The following is a 26,502-nucleotide window of genomic DNA, read 5'->3' as shown; positions in this document are numbered from 1 at the left end:
ACGTGTAGTAAAGCTCAGTGATCATGTAGCACTTGGTATATGATCGTATAGGTTTTGAGAAGGCGATCGCCTAATTGTAATAGCTAAACGATCGTGTAGGAGTTTGTGGGCAATCGTGCAGTGAGGAATGAGAGCTCTCGAGGGTAGGAGTTCGGAAGACGCTGTCGTGGAGAGACCATCGCATTGTGTCATTTATCGTCTACTTCCACTAGGCGATCGTGTAGTAAAGCTCAGTGATTATATAGCACTTGGTAGACGATCGTATAGTAAAACGTATGTGATCGTATAGGTTCTGAGAAGGCGATCGTATAATAGTAATAGTTATGCGATCGTGTAGGAGTTTATGGCCGATTGCAGAGGATTTAGTAAGCTGTCGTTTAGTCATACTGAGCGATCGTGGAGATATTGTAAATGATCGTTTAGCATCTCATAAGCGAACGATTAATCTTGTTTGATTCCTATCGTCTAATAAAGAAGTTGTTCATCGTTCACTTGTTCTTTCCATAAGTTTGCACCTATTGTTACGTTTATAAAGAATTACTAAACGATCGCATAGTTCATCGTTCACTTCTTTAATTTTCGATAGGTCGATGGTTGAACCTTCGACAAAATATTTTACACAAAATCCCTGCCCTCGAAAACTCCAAAACAACCATAGATTTCTAAATAGTTTCAGAACTACTATATTTTCCTAAATTGTTTTCCTGATCATAATATATATTTCACTTCTTTAATCTTCAAATTTTGTTGTCTTCTTCAATTTCCTTTAGGTCGAGGGTCCAACCTCTTCTTTTTCGACAGGTCGAGGGTTGAACCTTCGACAAAATATTTTACACAAAATCCCTGCCCTTGAAAACTCCAAAACAACCATAGATTTCTAAATAGTTTCAGAACTACTATATTTCCCTAAATTGTTTTCCTAATCACAATATATATTTTTTTTTAAAAAAAACTCCTTGAAGATCCATCGAAAAAAATATATTTATTTGAGTGAATTCAAATTTATTTCGAACAAAAAAAAAACTCTCTTGATTATTAAATAATTATTTCAAAACTTTAAAACTAATTGGTTGGTTTAAATTAAAGCTTGAGATTGAGTGATCATTGATATAAATAAAATAAACTTTGAAATTAAGTATAATCAAAATAAAAATAAATAATTTAATGATTTAGGTTCGTTCGTGGATTTTTTTTTAAAAAAATAATTGTTCACACGAGGTTTCTGGAGAAACGTGTTTCGTGGAGTTGAACTTCAGTTGGTGTTGATGTTGAAGTTGATTTGATGCGATGTGATTCGATCTCTAGTACTTGATCCTCTGATTTTCTCTCGATTGGGTGGATGCACTTGACTTGAAGAAAGAAAGCACCGAACGTTCTTGTAGAAGTCTTGAAAGAGTGTTTGTGTCTTCAAGGGTCTTCTGTCTTCTAGGAGTGTAGCTTCAAGAGTCTTGAGAGTCTTCTGCTTGTTGATGAATTCTCTCTGGGCTCTCTGAATGTAGAATTACTTGTATCTTCAAAAGGACTTCAGTCTTCAAGCATGACCAGAATGCTTGTATCTTCAAAGAACTGTATCTTCAAAGAACTTTAGTCTTCAGAATACTTGTATCTTCGAAGGACTTCAGTCTTCAGACATGGTCAGCTTCAGGAGTGAAGGAGTCTTCTAACTGTAGTGAATTCTCTATAAGCTCCAGCTCTCTGGAGTATAGAATTGCTGACCTCCACAAATGAAGAGAACTCCTTTATTTATAGAGTTCTCTGCTGGAATTCATGGGCTTGGGCTTGGTCAGTCCATGGGCCTGACTAATTGGATTTAGGTCTTATTTGACATTTTGGTCAAATTAAGTCTATCTATGGGTTAAATTAGACTTTTAGCCCAAATAATAATATCAAATTGGACCGAAGTAATTTTATTCAATCCAACGGTTACGAATGAAACATGTGACATCATGGGACTTCGCCAATTTATGTCTTCAACTTCAATTTGGGACAAATGTCAACTTCTAATTAGTCTCGAATTTAATTATTTGGAATTTTGTCCTTAATTTAGTAAATGACGTGACAATTTGCGATCGGTCCAAAATTTCTCATTCAACAATAATGTTATTTTAATATTTATTGACAAAAATATGGTTGTTTTGAAATTATTGACAAAAATAGGGTTGTGAAGTTATGGACGGGGTCCACGAGTTTTGAGGAGTTTTGAATTTAAGGCTTGTCTTCTTCTTATATTTTTTAGCGTTTTTGCATCTTCACAAAATTTTTTAATTGAATCAAATTTCTAGCCACGAATTAAGGTTAAATCTATTTTTTTTCACATTTTCCCCCAACTTGTCTTTCTTCTTTTTATTTTTTTTAGTGTTTTTTGTATTTTTGGAGAATCTTTTAGGTAAAATAAAGATTGAATCGAATTTCTAGCCACGAATTAATTCTAAATTTTTTTTTCACATATTCCCCCGACTTCCGTCTTTTTCTTTTATTTTTAATGTTTTTTTAATTTTCGGTGAATCTTTTAATGTGAAATTCAAACTCTTAAAGGCCTACGGTAAAATAAAAATTGAATCAAATTTCTAGCCACGAATGAAGGTTAAATCTATTTTTTTCACATAGATTTGTTTTACCGTAGATTTTTTTTTCACATAGATTTTTTTTATCGTGAAATTTAAATAGATTGTTGCACTTTGTATCCACTTGGATCAAACAAAAATCATATATCGGATACACGATTTTGCTACCTTACTTTATAATTTCTTTTCTATATACCCTATTTTTGTCATTACTTTTAAAAAATACATTATTCTTGGACTTACCCCTCGTTCGTGACATGCTTATTTATATTATTTTAGTTATATAATATATTTAGCTATTAATTGTTAATATATAACGATATAACTTAATTATTTACATATAAACTAAATCTAAAATTATTCTCTTCAATCATTTAATTGACTCCCCACATGAAATTGCATAGTTAAAATTTTGTAATTAAGTTGCATTTTAAATTTTATGAAATACGTGCAACGCACGTAGTATCAAATTAGTTAGTATAATTGAGTGTAGGAGATTTGAACTATCGATCTTGTGATTTTCTAGCACATTCATGTGTCAACCGAACTTTGTTCGTTTTGGCTTATTTTAGACATTTGTTAAGTTCACTTTAATATGTTTAAAACGTTGCTATTCTATTTAGAGGAATCTTAATTATCTATAATTACAAAATTAAAAAAAAAATCTATGACCAACAACATGCCTTTTATGAACATCTTCCTGAACATGGCAAATTTTAGAGATAAATGAATCCATATAATCACTATTGTCCTTTTGTTCATCAAGACTCATTTTTTAGTTAATAGTCACGGTCTTGTTGAACTCTTAGAACCAGTCTCATTAATTATAAAATTAAATTCTATGTTCAATAGAGATCTAAAAGTTAAAATGATTTTTTAGTATATAATGTTTAAAAAGTTAAAATGTAGTCATTAAACGTCCAATTTAATGTCAAACATACCGGTCTTCTTTAAATTATCAAAATCTATTAAACACAAATATGGTTATGGAATATCATAGCTTTTAGACACAAAAAATTGTACATAATCCACTAAGTTTATAGATTTTAATGGCTAATGATTTTTTAAACTATTAAACCTATTAGATACAAAATTAAGAATTTAAGAACCCACTATTTAAAGTTAACAAATCTATCCATTTTTTTAGTACAACAATTGTGGAATTGAGGATAGAACATTTGGAGCACTTAGCTAAACTCACTTTGACAACAAATCTATCTATTTGACATGATACTTAAAAAAATCCAAAGGTCAAATCTATAATTTGCCTTTTTTCTTACAAAAATTGATTTATCCATGAGAAAAACTTAGATGCAATTAGGTTGCACCCATCTTGAGAAAATTTCTAGAAACCTCCATTCATTGCTCCCTTTTTCTTTTTAATTTTTTTTGTATGAATAAAAGAAGTATGGGAAGCTGCACTTAATCATTTCTCTTATTTTCCATTTTCTTTTCCAAGTAGTCCTCTAAGCCAAGTTGATCTTTTTACTGTCCTTTTATTTGATTATTTTGTGAGCATAGACGTAAAAAATAACAATGTTTCCTTCATCGACTAGTTTTGAGTGCAATCTCATGAGGTGATTTAGGGGTGTTTATGGGTTGAGTTGAAAGAATTTTTTAGACCCAACCCAATTGTTCGGATTGTAAATTTCTTTAACCCATATAACCCTTATTAAAAAATGAACTCAACCCAACCATGAAATATTTGGGTTGGGTTGGGTTGGGTTAATCGGGTCATTTATTTAAAATTTTGTTCTAAAAAGAAGCAAAACGTAAATATGTAAAAATCTAATTTAATTATTTCCATATATTGAATTAAGATTAATAACTCAATTCAATTTTTACAGTGAAAATTTTCTTTCTAAAGTGCAAAGAAACTACTTTTAGTTGTTGAAAAATAAATTATTCAATATTATAATTAAATAAAAATAAAATCAAAATATATATAAATAATCGTGTTATAAGTAACAAAAAAAATATTTTAAAGTTAATAATAAATTTGGGTTGGTTCGAGTTGGTTTGAGTTATATTAAGTGAATTCATGAACCAACTCAACCCATAAAATTTTCATTTATTTGAACTCAACCCAACCCAAACGAGTTGATAACCCAACCCAAATCGCACAGGTTGGGTTGGGTTGGGTTGATCGGTTTTTTCGGGTCATTAGATTTTCTAAATACCCCTAAGATGATCGACATCGTCACACTTTTAATTGCAATCTCGTCATTAAATAAGGATCAATTATTTGCTAAACTCTATATTTGATACAATGATACAAAGACGTAGTCTAATCACGCTTATTATGCTCTAATATAATTTAATGAAAGATTGGATCTATTCTTATTAGAGAATCTAGATTACACTCATCTATCATTTCTAAAAGACTTGATCGATGCATAGTAAATTGAGTGTGACATGTATTATTCCTGGAACACTTGGATTTTTTGAAATCTGACCATCGCTCAATTTGCCTACCTCTCCATTTATCGGTCCTTTCCTCTATGGGTCCCCATAAACATTTCTTCTTAATGAAATTTAGCTTTGACATTCTGAGTGTGTTTTTGCTAATTCCTGGATTTGTTCCTTTTCTGCTACTCTTGGCTGGCCTAGCCTCCAAAACTAGAAATTGCATTATTTCTCTCTAATGTTAAGGTCGATCGAAGATCGATCAGTACAAACAAAAAATGATGGTTTCTCATCGGGTTCAATCAATTATGGCCAATTTGGGAAATATGAAGTCAAATGTTGAACTCTCAAGCAAAGGTGCACTTAGAGTCCCTTTCATTTGTGGATGAGCTATTCTAGAAACAGTGCTTTAGAGAACACTGGCTTAAATGGGAGGACCGAAATTTGCAAGGTTTCATAGTAGCGCTTCTACTCGAAAGAGAAAAAATGATCTGCAGTCTGAGAGACTCTTCTAGCCAATGGCATCAGGATAAAATATGTATGATTTTGGATTTTTTTTCCCATCTCTGTTCCGTTACTCTAATCCCTCGAATGGCACTATCGATATTGTTCTTGATTCTATGGTGGCTAAAGTGGATGATAGATGAATAAGGACATCTTATGTCATTTTACAGTTGAGGATATTTTCACTACGATGAAACAAATTCACCCTAGCAAATTACTGGTCAACGGTTGGCCCTGATGTGATGCAATGATGCCTTGTAATTCTGAATAAGCAGGTTTCTCCTGGCCCGATAAATGATACTTTGATTGTTTTAATTCCCAAAGTCAAACATCCAAAGAAGTCTCATAATTTTACCTTATTTCTTTGTGCAATGTTATTTATAAGATTATTTCAAAGGCTATTGTGAACAGAATGAAGGATATTCGGGATAGTGTCATATCCCCAACTCAAAGTTCTTTCATTCTGAACATAAGTATTGTTGATAATGCCATTTTGGGTCATGAATATATTCATTCTCTAAATGGTTGTCGGTCTAGTAGTGTTGGCTAGGCCACCTAGAAACTTGAAATGAGCAAGGCTGATGATAGAGTGGAATGGTTCTTTATTGAAGGAATGATGTTTACATTAAGCTTTGTAGCTTAGTGGGTTAATGTAATTAAAGCCCGTATTTCCACTGTATAGTACTCCTTCAATCTGATGAGGAGCAAATTGAGAATGATATTATTCCTCAGAGAGGTTTACGACAAGGTGACTCTCTTTCATATTATACTTTCTTGTTTTGTGCTGAGGGGTTTTCTTGTTGCAATGCAGCATATCCTTAGGTGACTCTCTTTCATATTATACTTTCTTGTTTTGTGCTGAGGGTTTTTCTTGTTGCAATGCAGCATATCCTTCACATGTATGGAATTTGGGAATGAAGGCCTTTCTATCTCCCATTTGTTTTCCGCTAATGACAACCTCCTCTTTTTCAAGGCTAAAATATGTGAAGATCGGTTAGTCCAGAACATTCTGCATTATTATGAGACGGCCTCAAGTCAAATTGTAAACTTTGCAAAATCTGTTATTTCTTTTAACCCATGTACACCTTTGCCTTTACAACCGGTTGTGAAATACATATGCAGTAATCAGTCCGTCTAGTGCCATCAAAAGTATTTATGCCTTCCTTCTTTCATGTCCCACATCCATAATGCTACTCTGGGTTACATCAAGGACTGAGTTTGAAATATTTTACAAGGTTGAAAGAATCAGTTTTTCTTTTGGGAAGGAAAGAAATTCTTCTAAAAGTTGTGGTCCAAGCAGTTCCATGTTACACTATGAATTGCTTTCGTCTACCAAAGGATCTTCTCGCTGTTCTTCACAAAATAATGGGCAAATTCTGGTGGAACAATGGTCTCGAGGATCACAAAATTCATTGTGTTAGTTGGAAAAAATGTATCTGCCTAAATGTTTGGAAGGTTTGGGGTTCCAAAACTTGGAGCTTTTCAATCAGTCGCTTCTGGCTAAACAAGGTTGGCACCTCCTACATTTCCTTTCTTTATTGTTGAGCTCCATCCTAAAAGTCAGGTGCTTATGTGACGGGGATTTCCTTCATGCTTCTCTAGGCTGGCAACCTGCTTTCATTTGGTGCAACCTATTTTAGGGTCATGATCTTCTGAAAAGAGGGTTAAGGTGGTGGGTTGGCTTAAGCTCGAAAATTTCTATTTACGTGTTTGATTGGCTTCCTCGAGATTCTGACTTACAGGTTCGATCTCCACCTTCCCTCCCTTTTTCTACCATGGTGGATTCTCTTATTATTGATAATGGAGATTGAGACCATTCACTTTTATCCCAACATTTTACTCCTGACAATGCATGATTGATTTTTTCCATTCCAATAGGTGGAAATGAAAAAATCCAGAGTAATAAGAAAATCTTGTAGAATAGAAAACGGCTCTAGTCTACGGTCAGATGAACGAATCGCCAGAAGCTCGTATAAGAGTTGGTTTAACTACTCTAACTATGGCTCTTGGCCCAGACAACACCCTAGGCGTAAGGGAGACTAGAGTAACAGGGAACACCTAGACGACGAAGTAGATCGAGAGGTTATTCTGCCCCTTATTATATGTTCTCATAAAAGGTTGCTCCAATCTGACCTAGCTAGTGAGCGATCCTAGTTCACAGTAGAGAATAAGACAGGAAGCGAGCGTACCTTTGTAGGTCCTTATTTTCGAATCCGCTTATTTGGCATGCTTGAAAAGTTAGATTTTTTTTAGTAAAAAGTGGCTTGTGCGACATTTTGTCATTCGAGGCCGTCTGATTCCTCTTCCTTTTCTTCCTACTGGTGGACTGGAATGTGGAATCTTGGCATCCCAAACAAGATTAAGATTTTTCTGTGGTGTCTTTGTTTAGACTGTCTCCCTACGGGTGTTGCCCTTTCATATCGTAGAATTGATTCTCTGCTTATTTGTTCCTTGTCTGGCTGATTGAGGGAAGATGCTGCTCATATATTTTGGACTTGTAAATATGCGAAGAAAGAATGACTTTAGTCTAATTTTGCATCTCTTTGGCACTCTGATTTGGGCTTTTCTTTGTGGGTCTACCTTATGGATATTAAATATTGTACATGTAGGATGGTTTTGGAAAAGATTGCTGTTTTTCTTTAGGGTCTTTGAAATCGTCGGAATCGGAGGATGTTTGAAGGCTTGACTGATGCAAATTTAGTGAGTGACTGGGCATCTAAGTATCTGCACTTCTATTGGTTGGCCAATACTAGGGCCCTTGCTGTGGAAGGTTCAACGGTTGCTAATAGGCTCGCGGTCTGGTCTCCACTGCCAGTCCCCTAGTTTGTAATTAATTTGATGTGGTTATTTACCTGAATTTTTTTGGCATCGACAGAGGTCATTATTCATGATTCTTCTGGTTAGGTGATGCTTCAACTTCTATTTTCTGAGTTCGACATCCGGTGCCAAGATGGTTGAAGGTAAAGGAACTCTTATTCAAGAGTACCTACAAGCGGAAGCGGATCTTTCTAATTTATTGTGATAGAATTTCCACATATGCATTCATAATGCTAAAGAGATTGAGAGATCATACCAGTTGAAGACTTATTCTTCACAGCAAATTTAAAACCCAATCGTCTACCTCGAACGGTCTCCACACGAACAGAAGAAAATAGAGATGACACCACCACTCAGAGCCCTCAGTATTCTTGGAGTGAGAATCCAAAGGGTGAGCTTTGTTCAGATTTGGCAGAGGGAAAGGTAAATGATTGTTTAGTAAATAACGCACGCGGGTGTAATCGTTAAGTGGTCGCTTAGCACTACCGTATAGGTAAGCGATCGTGTAGGCACAAATTTTCTAGTGATGACACACTTTTTAACATAATGACTGCGCATCTCATGCTTAACACACTGTGAGCTATTTATGCGTCTCAAAGTGATCTTTTAACTCACTCATTCGTTATTAAAACAGAAGAGACACCGTCCCATTACCCTTTTAACTGTCCAATTAATGAACAATGAATATGATCACATCATATTCATAACTTAATATCATATATTAATCATAGTATTTTTTCTCCACTAGATATAAATCATATTTATATCCAATTTTCTCCAAATTAATGTATCTCATACACAAAGTTATAACTAGTTCAACTATATCATATATAATCGAACTCTCTCTTGTCAATTTGAACATTTTAAACTGACCAAAAAACGGACTTTCAACTTGTATCCAAATTACCAAGGGGACCTTATGGACCTAAGGCTCTAAACTCCAACGGTATATGAATAGTTGACTAAACTCTTTAGTCACGATATCCACCATCCGTTAACTACCAGACATTCCATTAAAGACCAACAGTTGAACTCTTCTTGCCATAGATATATTTCTATGTCCATTGGATATAACCAATCATCAGTACGATGACCCTTCACATATGCTCGTAATTACAGTAGGTCAATTTACCGTTTTGCTCCTGTAGTTACATCTTCCTCCTTAAGTACCACTGATCTCTCTAATGAATAATACAACATAGTCCTACTATGTGTGAACACCTCTCGGCCCATGAGAATGTGTGTGGCGCCACATAGTTCAAGCCTCGGGATCAGCCCTTAAGAGAGCAATCTATACTTACCCCTACTTCGGGGAATGAGTGAACTCTATCTTGTGAAGCTGAGTTTCCAACTCCCAAATAAGATGAATCCCCAAAGTGGTAGGTTTAAGTCGGCGCTCTGGCCACTCGCACCCATGCAAATCAAAGGATCGCCCTCAATGGCAAGAGTTCCCAACTCACTCAGGATTTAGGTCATGTTACCTATGGTCATCCTAATGAAGTGAAATCTCAGTCATGAACGAATTTATATGACGAGACATTAATACTTCGAGGTCAAGTTTTATACAAAATCTTTGTATAGGACGCCCCCGCTCGCATGTTCACTACACGACTGATCAGGATCAGACCATCTATGACAAGTCACAGCATTTGTAACAATTACACAAAGCGGGCTGCATCCGTAATGTTACCAGGATAAGGTTTCCCTCCTATATCCATATACTACAAACTATTTTGGTTGTCACTTAAGACATGATCCACTTGTATGTCACTATATACATGTTTAAGTTACATAAAGACAACCAGGGATATTAAGTTTATTGGTTTGTAGTAAAATAAAAAACATCTAAATGTGCAAAGTCAAAAAGTGAAGTAAATAACATATATATTATACATCACAAGTGTTCTTACAAAATTATTTACAAACTATAGGACACGAGATTTTAGGGCACAAATCCCAATAGAAGGTTTGACTGCTAAATTTGGGATCTTTCTTGCAATTGATTCTAGTTTATGGCCTTTTGTCCTTGAATCTGATTGTCCACTGGTTGTTCTGCTATTATCATTTGCTGTGGAAGATATCTTTAAACTAGGAGGTTTGCTTGGCTTCTTGAAGATTTCTGTGCTCTCCTCTTTTTGTTAGTCTACTTGTCATATTTTTCGCTCGAGAAACCAAGCCGCTTATTTGCTGGCCCAAGATGCTCTTCTCCATCATGAATATGTTTGGATGGAGGTTTGGCCTCGTTTCATGTCTTCCATTGTTTCTCAAGACTGCTCTGTTTCTGTTCCTTCTTCTTTATAGTCGTTTTGTTTTGTTGTTGGCTATAAAAAAAACTTTTAAATTAAGCCCCTACATCATTTCGCTCAATACCTTTTTGTCTATTTATCTTGATAGGGACTGATTTGAAGTATTCATTTCTAATTCAAGTGTGAAGTGGTGAAAGACCAACCATTCATCTTTCATTTGATAAGGATAATGGAACCTTCATCTATCTTTCGAATTGTATGATATTATCTACTTTGGACATAAATTTTCATGGTTTTGCTTTTTGAACTATTCAAAATACCTCATACCAATAAAGATATCTGCCTGCACTTATATATCTATCATCATTCTCTTCCCAACCGATATGAGACTTTGTTTGCATCCTTAACAATCGCCTCCCCTCAAACATACAGTTTATCCTGAGGTGCATCCCGTTCATCTTGATTCAACATCCAAATAGAGCATATGAGCATGAGCACAAATTACACTTACTCTTATCAAGATATAGGAAGCATACAAGGCTACCCAAATAGAGCACAAATCAGGCTCCTTAAATTTCTTTTGTTCATCTCTTCAGTGGTATAATATTGTTCAGTTTGGGCATAAATCAACATGACTTATTTTTGGAACTATCCAACAAGTCGCATACTAATAGAGATAATTATCCACCCTTATATATCTACCATCGTTCTCTTCCTTAAACAATATGAGACCTTTTTTGCTTTCCCAACACAATGATATTGTATTTATTGAATTTATTTTCCGATTTTCAATCACATGTCATCGACCTAAAAAGGTGAAGGTAAATTATCCATTATAACAAAAGTAACTTTCCATGACATAAGATGCATCCAAATTGAGTGGAGAGAGAAAAAAGTGTCATAAAGGCACATATTTTTTTTTTTTTTTTGCAGGAAACGAAATTTTTTGTATTTTTAGATATTTAGGACAGTTCTCAAGTGTCACTAATTTATGACTCTAAACCCTCCCCCCTTCGTAGTTTGTGAAGCTTCAATCGCCCAACTCTCTCAAATTCATTCGCTCGGCAACCACGACAACCCAACAACGCTCCATCTTCGACGGCTACGTGACTAGACATCAATCTATAGCGTTTCATCTTCTTCCTTTTAAGGGCTCTACCCCAAACCCACACGATTTGGTGATTTTATTCCTCCCAACAGTGATCCACGACAAGGCGAGTAACCACAAAAATTGCAAAGTAGGGAGCAACAACAACTACTTTCTTCTCCGGTGAATCTCTTTGTCGCACTGATTCATTTTCATCTCCCTCTTCTCTACCTTGCTTTTTCTATCCAAGTCCAAGAATTCTAAACCTAAGTTCATCTACTTCTTACTTTTTCTTCTACTGCTTCAGTTCATCCTTTCCATGTCTTTCCATTTCTTTCTCTTTGGCAGTCTGGATGCGAACTATAGTTTTCATCGAGGTACTTATTTAATTTTGCCTGATTTTTTTTTTGTGCTAACTGTAGCGATTTGTACTTATTCATCGATATAGTTTTATGGTATATGATGGAATTCTATGGTGTATGAGAAACTAACAAGCAACGTAGAACACATTTCTTATTTGTACTATCGAATTGGTTTTCAACCAAAACAAGTTGTATGAAAGAATTTTATTATATTACATACTCGATTGGAGCTTTACATTATAAATCACTCAATTATAGGGAACGAAAATGAAACTTCTTTCTCTTGTTGTAGGTCTTCTCCGATTTTTAAGAAAATAGGGAGCTAGAGGTCGCCAACTACCAAAACATCCTAAGTACTTCATGGAGATCAGAGAGGTGGGAGAAATTTTTTTAATAGGTTTTATATCCAAGTTTTTGAATGAAATTCCTCCTCAGAGAATAGAATCATTTTCGGGGCTATGATGATAGTTCCTTTTTTTTTTTTTTTTTTAATTACTGTAGGTAAAGTATTAGAATCATTCTCTTCATGAAAGAACTTGATGTGAAGCATATAGTCTTAGAACATTTGGATCACTCTGCCATCGAACAATCTTCCTACCATAAAAAATGGTTTCTAATTTTCTTGCTTGAGTAATTTTTTCTTTCCATTCATGATTTGAGTAATCTTTTTTGCAGGTGATAATGACAGTAAATGAATGTGTCTTAATTTTGAAAGAGAGAAGTAAGTGATTGATTTTGACTTCATAGCTTATTTTTGTTGAAAATGTATATAATTCTTGAGTTTAAAGACTTCGTGTGAATATTTGTTGTTACAAACTATCTTTATTTTAATGTTATTTTGCCTTTAACTTACTCATATATGGCCATGTTGTATGCAAAAAATAAAAAATAAAAAAATAATCTCCAAGAAGTTGATAGATTCCACGACTCAGGGAAGCACTGAAAGTTCGTAATGGAATTTGGAGGTAGATTTTTTTCTCTTTCTAACTTCGTAATGGAATAGCAAATAAAATAGATGTGGAACATTTCATATTGTGTATTCAGGGGACAGAGAGTTCGTTTAGTATTACTAAACTAGCCATTTCTCAATTGTTCCTGACCAGGTACAATATGCAATGTTATTGTTATTTGTACTATTATCCAAAAACTCTGGACAATTCGCACAATGTGCACACTGCAATGGCAAGCATTAAGAAGTTTTTGCCACTAAGTAAGTATCACTTTGCACAATCTCTCATCTTCTTATGAGTTAAATGCTTGCTTTTGTTATCAATTAAATTTGTTTAAAAATGGTAGATTTCTCTTTTGGTGATAATCTTATTTTCTTTGCAATGCTTTGTGGGTTATCTGTTGTAGCTTGTATAAAAAACCGATGCTATTTCATCTGGCTTGATAACAGCCAATTCCTCTCAAAAAAAGGAAGGGGATTAGATTGTTCTAACCGCCTGTGTTACGCGAATATCTATTTTTGGGGGGGTCCTTATATTTTGTAATGCACTTGAAGTATATAGTTCAAAAGTTTTCATTGTCTGTAAGTTTGTTAAATATTAACTTCTTCAACAATTGAACCCACCATCTCTCTTATTGCAAAGTAGCAGGTTATTAGTAAATTTAATACTCCAATTTTCAGAGTACGAGTGTCACTAGCTTAGGCCTATTTAGGAAGGAACTTTATGTAGTTTTCATAGTCAAACTATCACTTAGATAGTTTGACTAAGTGAACATTTTAAGTGACTTTGTGAGACTTGGTCTCTTTATAGTTTGTTTTCTAGATTAAAAGTATCACTAAGACATTTTTTAGAAACTTTTTATATCACTTCACAGTCAAAGTGTGACTTAAAAACATTTTTAGAACACGTAGTTTTGAGAGTCAAATAAAACTTAGACACTTTTATGGAACTTGTTAGTTGTCAAAGGGTCACTTAGTCATTTTTAGTTTGTTTGGAAAGTGAGAGTGTCACTTAGATACTTTTTAGGAACCTTTTACACGGTTTTCAATGACAAAGTATCATTTAGCTACCTCTTAGGAACATTTCAGGTGGTTTTGAGGGTCAAAGTGAGGCTTAAGCACTCTTTGTTTGTTTGGAGAGTGAAAGTGTCGCATAGACACTTCTTAGTAACTTTTTACATGGTTTTTATAGGCAAAGTGTGACTTAACTACTTTTTAGGGACATTTTAGGTGGTTTTGAGGGCCAAAATGTGAATTAACTACCTTAAGTATTCCCAACTAACTAACAAAATGAAAAAGTTTTATTGGAGAAGGTAACCCAACTTCTTTACTGTCAGTGAGAGATAGGTCAGTGCACTCTTTCTCTTTTGTTCTTGTTATGGTCGTCTAGAAACATGGAAGTTATCTTATATGGTTATCTTTTTAAAGCTAGAGTTTTTGTTATCATATTTAAAAATATCTCATATGTTTCATGGGAAGAAGACTCAAACATTTAACAAAGGCAGTAAGTTTCCTTTGATGGCTCTCGTAGAATCCATAATACCTTATGTTTAAGGTTCTATTTGACATTTCAATCTTTGTTGCTATCTGTTTTTGATAATATTGTATATATTATCCATGATGGTTTCTTATTGGTTTATTTATTGAAATTGAGAAAAACTTGGTGGACTCGGTACCTGTTAGAAGATTACCTTTCTTGTTTCTTTGATTAGATATCTTTATGTTCTTTTATTTTTCTTAGGGCTTGAAGAACCTCAAGGTATGTTCTCTGATATCATTCTTGTTGATTTCTAGTATTTCTTGCTTATTTTAACACTAAGCATGCTTATGGTATGTTAAATTCTTAAGCTCGTTGGCTAACAATGTGAAGCTCTTTCAAATATTTGTTGCGCATATTAGTCATGCGTGTAGTTTGTTGGAAGTATCTGTTTTTTTTTTTTTTTTTTTTTTTTTTTTTTTTTATCGTTATACTAATGGTAGTTTAATTTTTTTCAAGTCATTGTTTATAGTTATGTCTCAAGTAAGAAACAATTTGTGTGATGGGTTATTTCTCTTTTTAGTTTGTTTCTAAATTGAAATGACCACTAAGATATTTTATATTATGTGACCGGGAGGGTGGTTGCGAAAAAGCTAGGTAGATTTATTGTGATCTACTCTCTAAATACCTATTTATTAGTTTGGATATTGTGTTGAAGGAATGAATTGTTTTTAGGTGTCCATATATGCCATTAGTGAGTGAGTGTTTAATTTTTATTCTAGGAATGACGTATGAGAAGGATGCTTAGACTTACATGAATGTTGTGATTATCAATAACGTTTACGTATTGAATTGAACTCTAAAATGAATGTTGTATTTTTCCTAGGTCTTACACGAACCCATTGAAGTGGTGAAACTATTGATTGACGTTTGGTTAGTGACAAAACTTGTTGTAGTATAGTTATAGCAATATCTTATTGTATTTAGTTTCTTTGTAAAAATGTTACCAAGGTTAGTTACTAATTTGCTTGTATTTGTCCCTTTGGGATCATTTGATAGCCTCCTGGTATTTAGCTTCTTTGTAAAAATGTCATCAACTTTATTGTTATATATGAAACTTCTTATTTATGTTTGTACCGGTTTTGTATTAAAATATGATTAGTTGATGGTAGAAATCATGTGCAATGATAGGATTCAAAGAAATAACAAACTATCAAAACATGTAATGTATTGGCAATATAACAATGTCACAAATATGAGATTCTGTGGTAATAAAAATGTCGTGATAGAACATTTGTTGACATAAAATATTTGTCATTGGCAATAGTGTCATGGTTTTAATATTCTTGACAAGAAAAAAAATGTCACTATATATTATTTTTTGACATTTTATAATTGTCATCAATACCCATAACATTACAACAAATACCCAATTTTTAGTCAATTGAAGATAATAATAACCTGTCATAGTATACTTGACAATGACAGATAATGACAGTTTATGATTGCCAATAGTTGTTCATTGCTGACAAATATTTATTGTCATTAGAAGACTAATTATGACATTTTTAAAAAAAATTGTCATTGATACTCATACTTTTACAGACGATATAAAGATTGAAAATGACAGTCTCGAATTTTGAATCTGACAGTTTTAAAATGTTATGAAATCCCAATTTTGTTGCAGTGAACTCACTTGTGGATTTGAAATATGTAGAAGGCCCAATAAGTGAAATTAATATTAATTGTGGAGGAAATAATATTGCAACAATTTAACATCTGCTTTGATATCATCTTAAATAACTAATTGACATCTAACATGTTAAATAAAGAAAACCACTCTTATTTTAAATAATTTAGATTTAAAATTTATTTTTAGTGTTTGAAGGTTGGTCAAATTACTAGTTTAGTATGACCTTTTATATTTGTGTTAGTTTGATCTTTAAGCGGTAAAAAGTATTTAATAAGTCCATTATTGAGTGTTGGAATGCTTTGAAGCTTAAGTTATTTACGTATTTGCTATCTTTATATAATTTACGTTTATGATACTTAGGCTTTGGAGCAGTGCACTATATAAATTTTATAAACTCTAAAAGTGCAATTCATTATGTATTCTATAACATTTTCTCTAATAAAATTATTATCTCTTTATCTCATGGACGTAGCCAACGCACTCTTCTTCCATCTATCATTTTTGCACACCCTTACTTTTAAGGGTTGCCATGATTATTCACATACTTTTTCTCCTTGAGCTTTTGTTCTTTAATCTATCATTTTGTTTTGTTATCTATTTTTTTTTTAAGTATGTCTTCAAAATTCAAGTTAAAATGTAATAAATAAACTTTGGCATATTTGGTAACAGTTTGATATTTTGTTTTTTGATTTTAATAATTTTTTATTTTTCTTTAGGTAAAGATTTGACTGTTGGACCAATTTTCAAATGTAGGAACATGTTTTAAAAAACTGATTTTTTTTTTATAAGTTTTCAAAACTTTGACTTAAATTTTGAAAACACTAATAAAAGAAATAGATAACAAAATAAATAAATCAAGAGTAAAAATGATACTTATTAGCTTAATTTTTAAATACTAAAAGCTAAAATTCAAACGATGTCCTAATTAAAACTTATTTTTTATACATTTTACTATATTTAAAAATATTTATAATAATTTTATCATTCAAAACAAAGTGAAAGTCACTATTTTTTAAAATTAAAAACAAAAATAGAAAATTAATTGAGAAGGAAGGCAGTCAGTGCAAACGTGTGAATAAATTAAGGGGCTGTGATCTCCCAACCTCCCCGCCAGCATTTTCCTAATTAATAATTTAATTATCAACCCACCCCAATTCCACTTACTTGCCCACAGTTTGATGAATATATATTCATTTGATTTTCTTTTTATAATATATCTTTTTTTCTCTACTTATTTATTTTGTTGCTTTTCCTTGAATTGAATGTACTCCCGTCAATGCGTTACTAAGTCAAGCTCGCCAAATCACTTTTTCTAAAGAAAAATAAAAAAGAAAATAAACAAATCTCGCCAAACTATTCAAAATTTTCTTCACAGAAGGTTTATTAACTATATTTTTTTATGAGTTAAGTTTAACCGACATAGTAGGTAAAACAAACGTATTATACCCACTCCTATCCCGTAACGAAAAAGATGAATAAATATCAATTTATACCCCTGAATTTTAGATGTTGTATCAATTTAAATCTAAAAATAATAATTATATTAATTTAAATCTTGAATTTTGAGATTGTATCAATTTAAACCCCAAACTAATAATTGTATCAATTTAAACTCTAAATTTTTAGAAGTATATCAATTTAAATCTTGAACTTTCATAATTGTATGAAAACCCTCAATTATATTTTATTTGGATATATTTATAGATATTTAGAGTTTAAATTAATGTATTTATGAAAATTCAGGGTTTAAATTGATACACTTATGAAAGTTTAGAGTTTAAATTGATATAATATTAGTTTGAGATTTAAATTGATACGACTCTCAAAGTTTAAGGTTTAAATTGATACAATTCTTAGTTTAATGTTTAAACCGATACAATCCCCAAAATTTAGGGATATAAATCGATATTTGTCCTAAAAAAATTATTAAGAAATTAAAAGAAAACAATGAATTTAAATAGAAAAAAAAATACAAGAATTTACTATGTGAAAAATATTACAACCACACAAAATTTTCTCTCCAGTCCAAATTATCAGAGTCTCTTTTATAGTTTTCATATTACTTACACCATTTTTTTCACTCTCAACAAGAGGTTATGAAAAAATAATTTAACTAGTGTCAGTGCACCTACACTTAAAGTGCTTCTAATTAAAATGATTTTAAACTAAAGTTATGAATTTTTTTAGTGTCTAGAGTTCATTGATTTTTTGAAGCTTTCCAATGAGGAATAACAATTATTCTAACATTTTACCAAAACCTTACAAATTCTACCTTGATAAGATATTTAAAGAATTTTCTCGTTGAATCCACAACTCGAGCTTCACAAAATAATATTAATTCAAACCTTACCTTTGAATATGTCGTTGCAATTAATACCTTTAATTAGTTTCCTAAAAACCTTCGGTTAGTCATTTAAAATAAAATTTGTGACTAGTATAGAATGCTACTATTGCTTGAATAGATTTTTTTTTAAAATATTTTTATTAGATATTCAAAATTTGTAAGTTGACAATTTCAGAATAACTCAACTGATTAAGACATATTTCATTGAAAAAAAATCAAAAGAATTTGTGTTTGAAAAAGAAAAAGAAAAAAAGAAAAAGATTGCTTTGTCAAAATTGGTCATTTATGCCAATACCAAATTTCAACACTTCATCTATTTAATTATATGACTAAGTTCATTTTTCCCAACATTTAGAGTATGATGTTTTGCAACATGATTTTGAATATTTATAAGTAGACTTTTATAATGTTTATTTAGTTGGTAAACATACAAATTCTTATTTTACATTTTGAGAATGTAGTAATAGAAATAATCCTTCAAATTCAAATTTTCATCTAAAGGAAATAGGAAAATTGAGAGTTAAAATTAACTTGCCCAACAAAAATAGTTTCACAACAAACAAACAAGTTGTAAAAAAAATAAAAATGTAGAAAATGTGTGGATGAGAGCATTTTTTTTCTTTTTTTGCTACAACTATGGTTGGGAGTTGGTGGGGAAAGTGGGTTGGTAAATGGCAACCCCAGGGAGAAATTGGTCAATTCACTGCCCTTCAAATAAAAAAGGGCAAAAAGTGGTCAATTTGCTGCCCAATGCCCTTTGAAATAGTCTGAAAAATCATTCCTCATTCACAAACCCAAATCAATTGTTTGTATCTCCCAACTACTCCTCCCATTGACATTTTTTCCTGTCAAAGTCAGCCCTATAACTTCATCATTTTTACTCTTTCCTTAGTCCCTAAATTTTAAACCATCTAAATTGTGTGCACACGTGCATACGAATTCTTTGGAATTGTATCAATTTAAATTTTAAATTAATAATTATATTAATTTAAATCCTAAATTTTAGGCATAGTTTCAATTTAATCTCCAAATTAATAATCGTATCAATTTAAATCCGGAACTTTCATAAGTATATCGATTTCATGAACTTTTGTAAGTATATAATTTAAATCCTAAACTTTAATAAGTGTATCCAAACGAAACATAATGGGAGGGTTTGAATTGATACAGTTATGAAACTTCAAAGTTTCAATTGATACACCTATCAAAGTTTGAGGTTTAAATTAATACAATTATTAATTTGAGGTTTAGATTGATACGCTTATGAAAGTTCATGGTCTAAATTGATATAATTATTAGTTTAGGGTTTAAATTGATATAATCAATAATTGGTATTTATTTATTTTGGAGGTTTGTTGTGTTGGCTTGTAGTGTTGTAGGTGTAGGGCGATTCACCTCCACAAATTAATAGAGAAAACGTTGCATGCGTTGAAGCCAGATTCCAAAATCATTCCCAACTAACTTTCATTTATTTTCTACTTTAAATTAATTTTCAGGGAAATTTCTTCCAAGTAACTATTATCTAAAAATAATTTAAGGGAATCTTCGGTCTCATTTCTCTACGTTTTGTTTTTATTTAAAGATTTTCTCTCTTTCTCTCTCTCTCTTTCCCCCCCTATAATTTCCTTGTTTTTTACTCATCACGTTTCTCAAATGTGAAATCTTTTTTTGTTTTATCTTTTGTAGAAACGATTTTCTTTCTTAAGTTCTTACTTCTTAATCAAACTTAAAAACACAATCATGAGTTATTGGACCTTTTTCAAGAATTTTGAAAATATAGTTAGCTATAATTATATATTTATAGTCTTACACAATATATATTATAAAACAAAAATAAAGTCATTAGAAATTTGTGGATATTGACGAAGATATCAAAAGTGATTTCAATGCCTTTGTATGGAGATTCTCGAGAATGGAAGATGAAGACAATAGAGAAACATTGCACGGATGGTGGAGTGCTTCAATTGAGTTTTATATTCATTGAAGTGGAAACGATACAAGTATTTATCAGCAAATAATAAAACTAATCACTAATGCATTATTCTTAAAAATCTATCAAGAACTTTGAAAATCTCCTTCATTAATTCCATTAAACCATTAGGTCACCATCCTCCTATTTAGGAAGCATTACTCTAAATTAACCTACTAACATAAATTTAAAACACAAACTAATTTAATTATTTGCCAACTAAGTTTACGCTCATTCTTAACCTTCTATATTATCTACGCCTCTCAAGATCACTACATATCCTATCATTCTTACCAAATCTAATTGCTTGTCCAATATAAAATTGAAATTACTTCAAAACTAACAAAATTGAGTGATTCTCACATAAAAATTATAGATTACTACAAAATAGGTGTCTACAAAGTTTTTTCCCTCTCATTTTTAAAACAACAATATGTAAATGATGTCAAATTTTAGACAGGAAAAACACATTTGACTTTCATGCGACAGCAACTGTAAATTTTTAATTTTGGGAATAAATAACTTGATGCTAAAGACAGAAATTAAAATTGTAAAATAGAGAAAAAGTTAAAAGTTTTAGTTACTATAATTGTGTATTTATAGGGATTTGATATAGGATTTATCTTAAATCTACTTAGATTAGGACATGAGATTTTCCTAATCCCCAAGAAGATTGAATCTTATCTTGATTATTTTGTTTTATTTTATGTTTATCTCTTCTTCAATTTTGACTTTATTCCATCTAGCCAAAATTAGAAATTTAAAACACTAATTTTCTAGTTGACAATTAAAGGTGTTCAAATGACTTGACAATTCAAATGACTCATAATACTCAACTCAAATTATAAGGGTTAAGTTAGGTTAATTGTTTTTGTACCTTTCGGGTTCAGTCGGGTATCAAGTTGCATTTTTGAAAAATTCAGGTTGACCCAATTTAATCTGAATTGCTAAGATTAATATTAAAAAAAAGTTTAGGTTCTTATTCTGCCGCTTGATTAGTCCCTCTCGCCTCCTTCACCTCTTGCATATGCTAAGTTAAGGTTGGCAAAAATCCCTGCGGGGTCGTATTCCCGTGGATACCCGCCTCGATTGGGGCAGGAATCCCCAATTTGACAAGGAATGGGGAGGGTATCCCTGCCCCATCCCCGTCCCCGATCCCTCCCGGAATATTTTTTTAACTTTTTTAATATATATAAATATAACAGTAGCTTCAAAGCTACTGCTTTTTGTTTTTTTTTTTAAAAAATTTATTTCATAATATAATTAATTTTTAACTTTTTATTAAATTTTAAAATAAATAAATGTTAAAATAATTTTTATTATTAATTTAAATAAATAAAATAATAATAATACAAACTTGTTATCTAAAAGTGTACCATTTCAATATAAATTCCTCAATCCCGATTCCTTAAAACGGGGAATGGAGCAAGGACGATGATGAAAAATCCCCACGGGGACAGGAATGGGGAGTGCATCCCCAGCCCCACTCTACCCCATTGCCAACCCTATGCTGAGTGCCGTCTACCTCTCACGCTCTCTAGTCTCCAATCCCTCGATTTTTTCTACTTCATTCAGTCGTTTGTTCTTCTTCCGTTTGTCTGTTGTTTGTTCTCACTTCTTCTTCCGTTCGTCTACCGTTCGTTCTTCTTTTGTTGTTCGTATGCTTCTCTAGCTCTTTCATTTTCTTTCTACTTTTTCTCATTAGCTTTCTCTAACATTTTTTTTAATGAATTTTAGATCTCCATTTTTTGATATTTCAACCTAACAACCCAACCCAACTCAATCCACCCCAAATTTTAAGAGTTAGGTCGGGTACCATATTCGGTTATTTGAGTAGCCACCCGACCAACCCCGATTTTTTGGTTGGTCCAAAAAATGCTTCCAACCAATCCAACCCAACCCTGTCGACAATACGAATCTTAACCAATTAAATTGTGCTCATGTTGCTAGAACAATCTTTGTTTTTTTTTTTTTTTTTTTTTTTGAGTTTAATATGTGGTGGAAAGATTCGAGTTTCAAACCTATTGATTATTGATACATACTTTATACTAATTAAGCTACCGTTCTCTTTGGCATAAGTTACCTTTGAATTGATCATACACGTTGATTTTTTTTAGTACAACAGTGATTAGAAGATTCAAATTACAATTTTTTTATCACTAATACATACTATATATCGATTGAGTTATACTAGTTTTGGTAAGGTTAATACATTGTAAAGAAAGCATTGAAATTACAAGAGTTTGGTGCGAAATGTCGCAATGGGAAAACAAGGGAGGATACGACTAGTTGCAAAATCATTGGGCTAAGCCCATCAATCGTTAAAATTCACAAGCCCCAAATAAGCAAAAGGTTCTGACAAGGCTCGGCCTTGAATTCCCACGTTTCCATATAAGCCCATCTCTTAATTCTCAAAATGAGAAAAATACTTAATAATTAGAAGGTGCTAATTATCAGGGGAAATAGATGTAAAGGATTGTATCTCAATTATTTTTTCTTTAATTTTTTTTTTCCGAATATTACAAATATATTATCATCCAAAATTTTAAAATTCAAAATTTTCTATAAACTTTATCCGTTTTGTTCAAGACACCATATGCAATTTTTATATTTTTTAATATGGCAAATGAGTGAATAGAAAGATTTCATAACATCAAACTTTTAAAGATAAAACGTTTTAATCAATTGAGCTATTGATATGAACTAAGATGTTATCTCACTTCTTCTATGACCGATATCTCATTTTATAGGTAATAAATTACAATCTAATCGTTGATTCGTAAATTATAAACAAAAGTGAGTTCAACTAATTTAGTAAGATGATTAATAAGATGACAAATGAAAGTTTTGATACTATATTGTTTTGTGTATTTTATTGAGTAATTAGCATACCTTTATAAAGGTGAATTGAAGAATAAATAGATATCAATAATACAAGAAAAGAAAATATTAGATTGGAAAAAAATACAGAAAAGAAAAATACTAATTAAAAAATTAGGACCTGTAAACGTAAACCATATCTTACGTTAACAAAAATGACGGAGTTTATGGTAAGTAGAAAGCTATTATTATTTTACCTAAGCAGATTTTGTTTAGATGTTTATATTTTTGCCATAGATGTTGCTATAATAATAGGACTTTCAAGTCGTTATTTCCATCCATTATTTATGACGTCACATTTAGTGATAGTATAATGAAAAAATTGATTGAATTGATGTGATGATGTGGCATTTTTCCACGTTTTGAAATGATTTTTTTGGGAAAATTATACGGATGATCCAATTTTAAAGTCCAAAATGTCAAATGACTAATTTTTAAAAAATAATGTCAATTGACCCTCTGCTTACGTTATCACGGGATGAGATTACAAAAATGCCCCTCTAGTCTATACGAGTGCGCTCAAACTCAACGGTCGTCCCACTCTGCTCAAAATTAGGGAAAATTATACGTGCAAGTGTCGTTCATCTCGCTCTGCAAAACCATCGTCCATCTACTACCGTAATCGAAGTTCTCTATTGGGTTAGTGAATTTAATTTTTGTCTTTCATGTTGTGTTGCATCTGTTTAGGTTGGTCTCTGGTTTCGCGTCTATCTTTTATTTTGGGTTTCGATGTGTTCTACATTGGTTGAGGACGAAGAAGATATAGTTAGATGACAAGTTAGTGGACGAGTTTTGCGAGAGCGAGATGGGATAGAGCGATTCGAGCGAAAGCGAGATGGGCTAGAGCGAGACGACCGAAAGCGAGATATGCTAGAGCGAGATGAGCGAGATGTGCGAGAGATAGCGAGAGCTAGCATATTATTAGCAAGATTAGCGATATTAACGAGTACTTTTACAGTATATTTTGTTAGGGATTTTTTTAGTACGGACCTGATAACTGATAAATTGAATGTTCATACAATGCAGGAGTAATTTAAGATGTCAAAATCTTTGAAAATTCGTGAAGTTGATAGGTTTCCCGGGCAAGTAACTTGTCTGGCCCATGTTGCCAATGCCAACAAGATTGTAAAGCAGAAGCTTACCGAAAGACAATTAGAGATGTTCAAAAGAACAGTTTTTGGTCGCTTTCTAGACATTGAACTTGTATTCAACAACCCTCTAATCCACCATATGTTATTGAGGGAAGTGAAGAACTCAGGAATGAACTCAATTAGTTTCTTTGTCAGAGGAAAGGTTGTCATATTTTCGAAGGACGAGTTTTTGTTGATCACTTGTTTGTGGCGGTCTCCTACGCGAGTTAGATGGAGTGAGGAGTCCTCACACGAACTTTTTACCAGGTACTTTGGTAGTCAGTTGACCTCAGACGCATTCCACTTGCATTTGCTTGAAGAAGAATATAAAGAATTGGTATTTGAAAATGATGATGATGCTGTGAAAATTACCCTAGTATATTACACAGAGGTTGCAATGATGGGTAAAAACAAGCAAAAGAATGCTATAGATCGTACTCTATTTGACGATGTTGAGGACATAGATTACTACAACAATCTTGATTAGGGTACAATTATTTGGCAGAGAACACTCGCCTCCCTGAAGACCGCACTTAAAGACAAGGTTGGTTATACAAGGAGAAGGTGAGGGGAAATAAAAATTATGTTGTGAAGTACTCGCTCCGTGGATTTCCCCAAGCATTCCAGGTAGATGTTCCTTAACTTAACTTTATCTTTGGTTTAACATTAACATAGTTATAAATTTGAGTTATTTGGATTTAGGTGTGGACGTACAAGATCCTTTCGTCGATAACAGGAAATGTTGCCACTCGAAAGAGCCATTTCTCATATATTACGGTTGTCATATTCTCACTCGGTGTCATTCAAAACAATCGAGAGAGACATTTTTTATTCTGAAAATCTAAGTGTAATCTATGTAGTCACAATATGTTTATTCGGTAGTTAAATGTACACTAACCATCTTACTGGGTTCCTTAATGCAGACAAAAATCAAAGAGGGTCTTGTCATGTCCGATGCTGAGAAGAAGTTTCGGGACGCCCCAATTGATAGACGGGACATAAGACAAGCACACTCCGACACCGAGAGTTCAGGGAGCTCTAGTAGTTCAAATAGTGACAGTAGTTTAGATAATAATAGTTCAGAAGGTGGGGAAGGTGAACAGCAGGGTAATTCAGAAGGTGGAGAAAGGGATGGAGAATCTAATGGGGACCAAAAACATCCACCAACCTACTTACACTCCCAGTGAGGATATGTTTCATAATGTGCTGGTGGTTGGTGACGTAGGTCCTGAGTTTGAGGAGGAGTGTTCTGTCCTAGAGGATTCGGGCCACAGGGAGGGAGGCAATGTTGATCTTGGTGTATATGCGTACCTGCGGAGCATTGACAGCTCAATATCGAGCTTGGATGCCCGTGTATCGAACCTAGAGACGGACATGAGAGACATGAAAGCACAATTGTCAACTATTTTGTCTCTATTACAGTCTATGAAAGGTTCCACGATGTTTGAGGTGACGAGGTCTCCCACTCCACAGACAGGCCATGATGCCACTATATCCCCTATCTCGACTGTACGTAGGTCATCTACCCTACTTGTATGTAGATCACCTACCCCACCTCCACCTAAGTCACCTACCCCACCTGTACGTAGGTCACCTACCCCACCTCCACCTAGGTCACCTACACCACCTCCACCTAAGTCACATACACCACTTCCACCTAAGTCATCGATCCCACCTCCACCTTCATCTGTACAACTTGATATCACGACCTCCTCTAACACCCTACATCTCGATTCACAGGTATGATCATTATGTGATTCGAAAATTTCTTTCTTCATATTTGTTATTCAACATGTTCAACATTTTGTTATATTTCTGTAGGTTATGGTCGAGAGTTGAAAAAAAAACACGTAAGACGAGGGCCGTTGATAAGTACACACCTCCCGTTGAACCAAAAAAGAAAATAACAAAAGAGAAGGTTCAACTTCCTTTGGATTGTCGAAATATTAAGTACCCTCTCCCTGGGGTACCTACGATACAGTTTAAAGCGACGATCCAATACTCCTTGGAGCATGAGGTTCCAGAAGCTATATTGAAGGAAATGGTGAACTGGATTGCCTATCAGAATACGGAC

General features: G+C 32.9%; 1 protein-coding gene and 1 long non-coding RNA gene across 3 annotated transcripts; both read left to right on the top strand.

Moving 5' to 3' along the window:
• Nucleotides 1–11,477: 11,477 nt before the first annotated feature.
• Nucleotides 11,478–15,544, top strand: LOC120071116. 2 transcript variants are annotated; one of them, XR_005480164.1, is made up of 5 exons: nucleotides 11,478–11,807; nucleotides 11,932–12,001; nucleotides 12,279–12,361; nucleotides 12,662–12,951; nucleotides 13,090–15,544. It is a non-coding gene; the product is annotated as an uncharacterized LOC120071116 (long non-coding RNA). The 2 variants fall into 2 exon arrangements; XR_005480163.1 differs by having other exon boundaries at nucleotides 11,480–11,807; nucleotides 12,662–15,544.
• Nucleotides 15,545–24,336: 8,792 nt separating this feature from the next.
• On the top strand, nucleotides 24,337–24,915 carry LOC120071983. Its single transcript, XM_039024413.1, has one exon. It carries the CDS (start codon nucleotides 24,337–24,339, stop codon nucleotides 24,913–24,915), a length of 579 nt encoding a protein of 192 aa, XP_038880341.1.
• Nucleotides 24,916–26,502: the final 1,587 nt, after the last annotated feature.

This window comes from Benincasa hispida, chromosome 2 (genome assembly GCF_009727055.1).
Source record: "Benincasa hispida cultivar B227 chromosome 2, ASM972705v1, whole genome shotgun sequence".
NCBI lineage: Eukaryota > Viridiplantae > Streptophyta > Magnoliopsida > Cucurbitales > Cucurbitaceae > Benincasa > Benincasa hispida.
The sequence above is the reverse complement of the archived record's forward strand: the minus strand, read 5'-3'. Positions and strand labels throughout refer to the sequence as shown.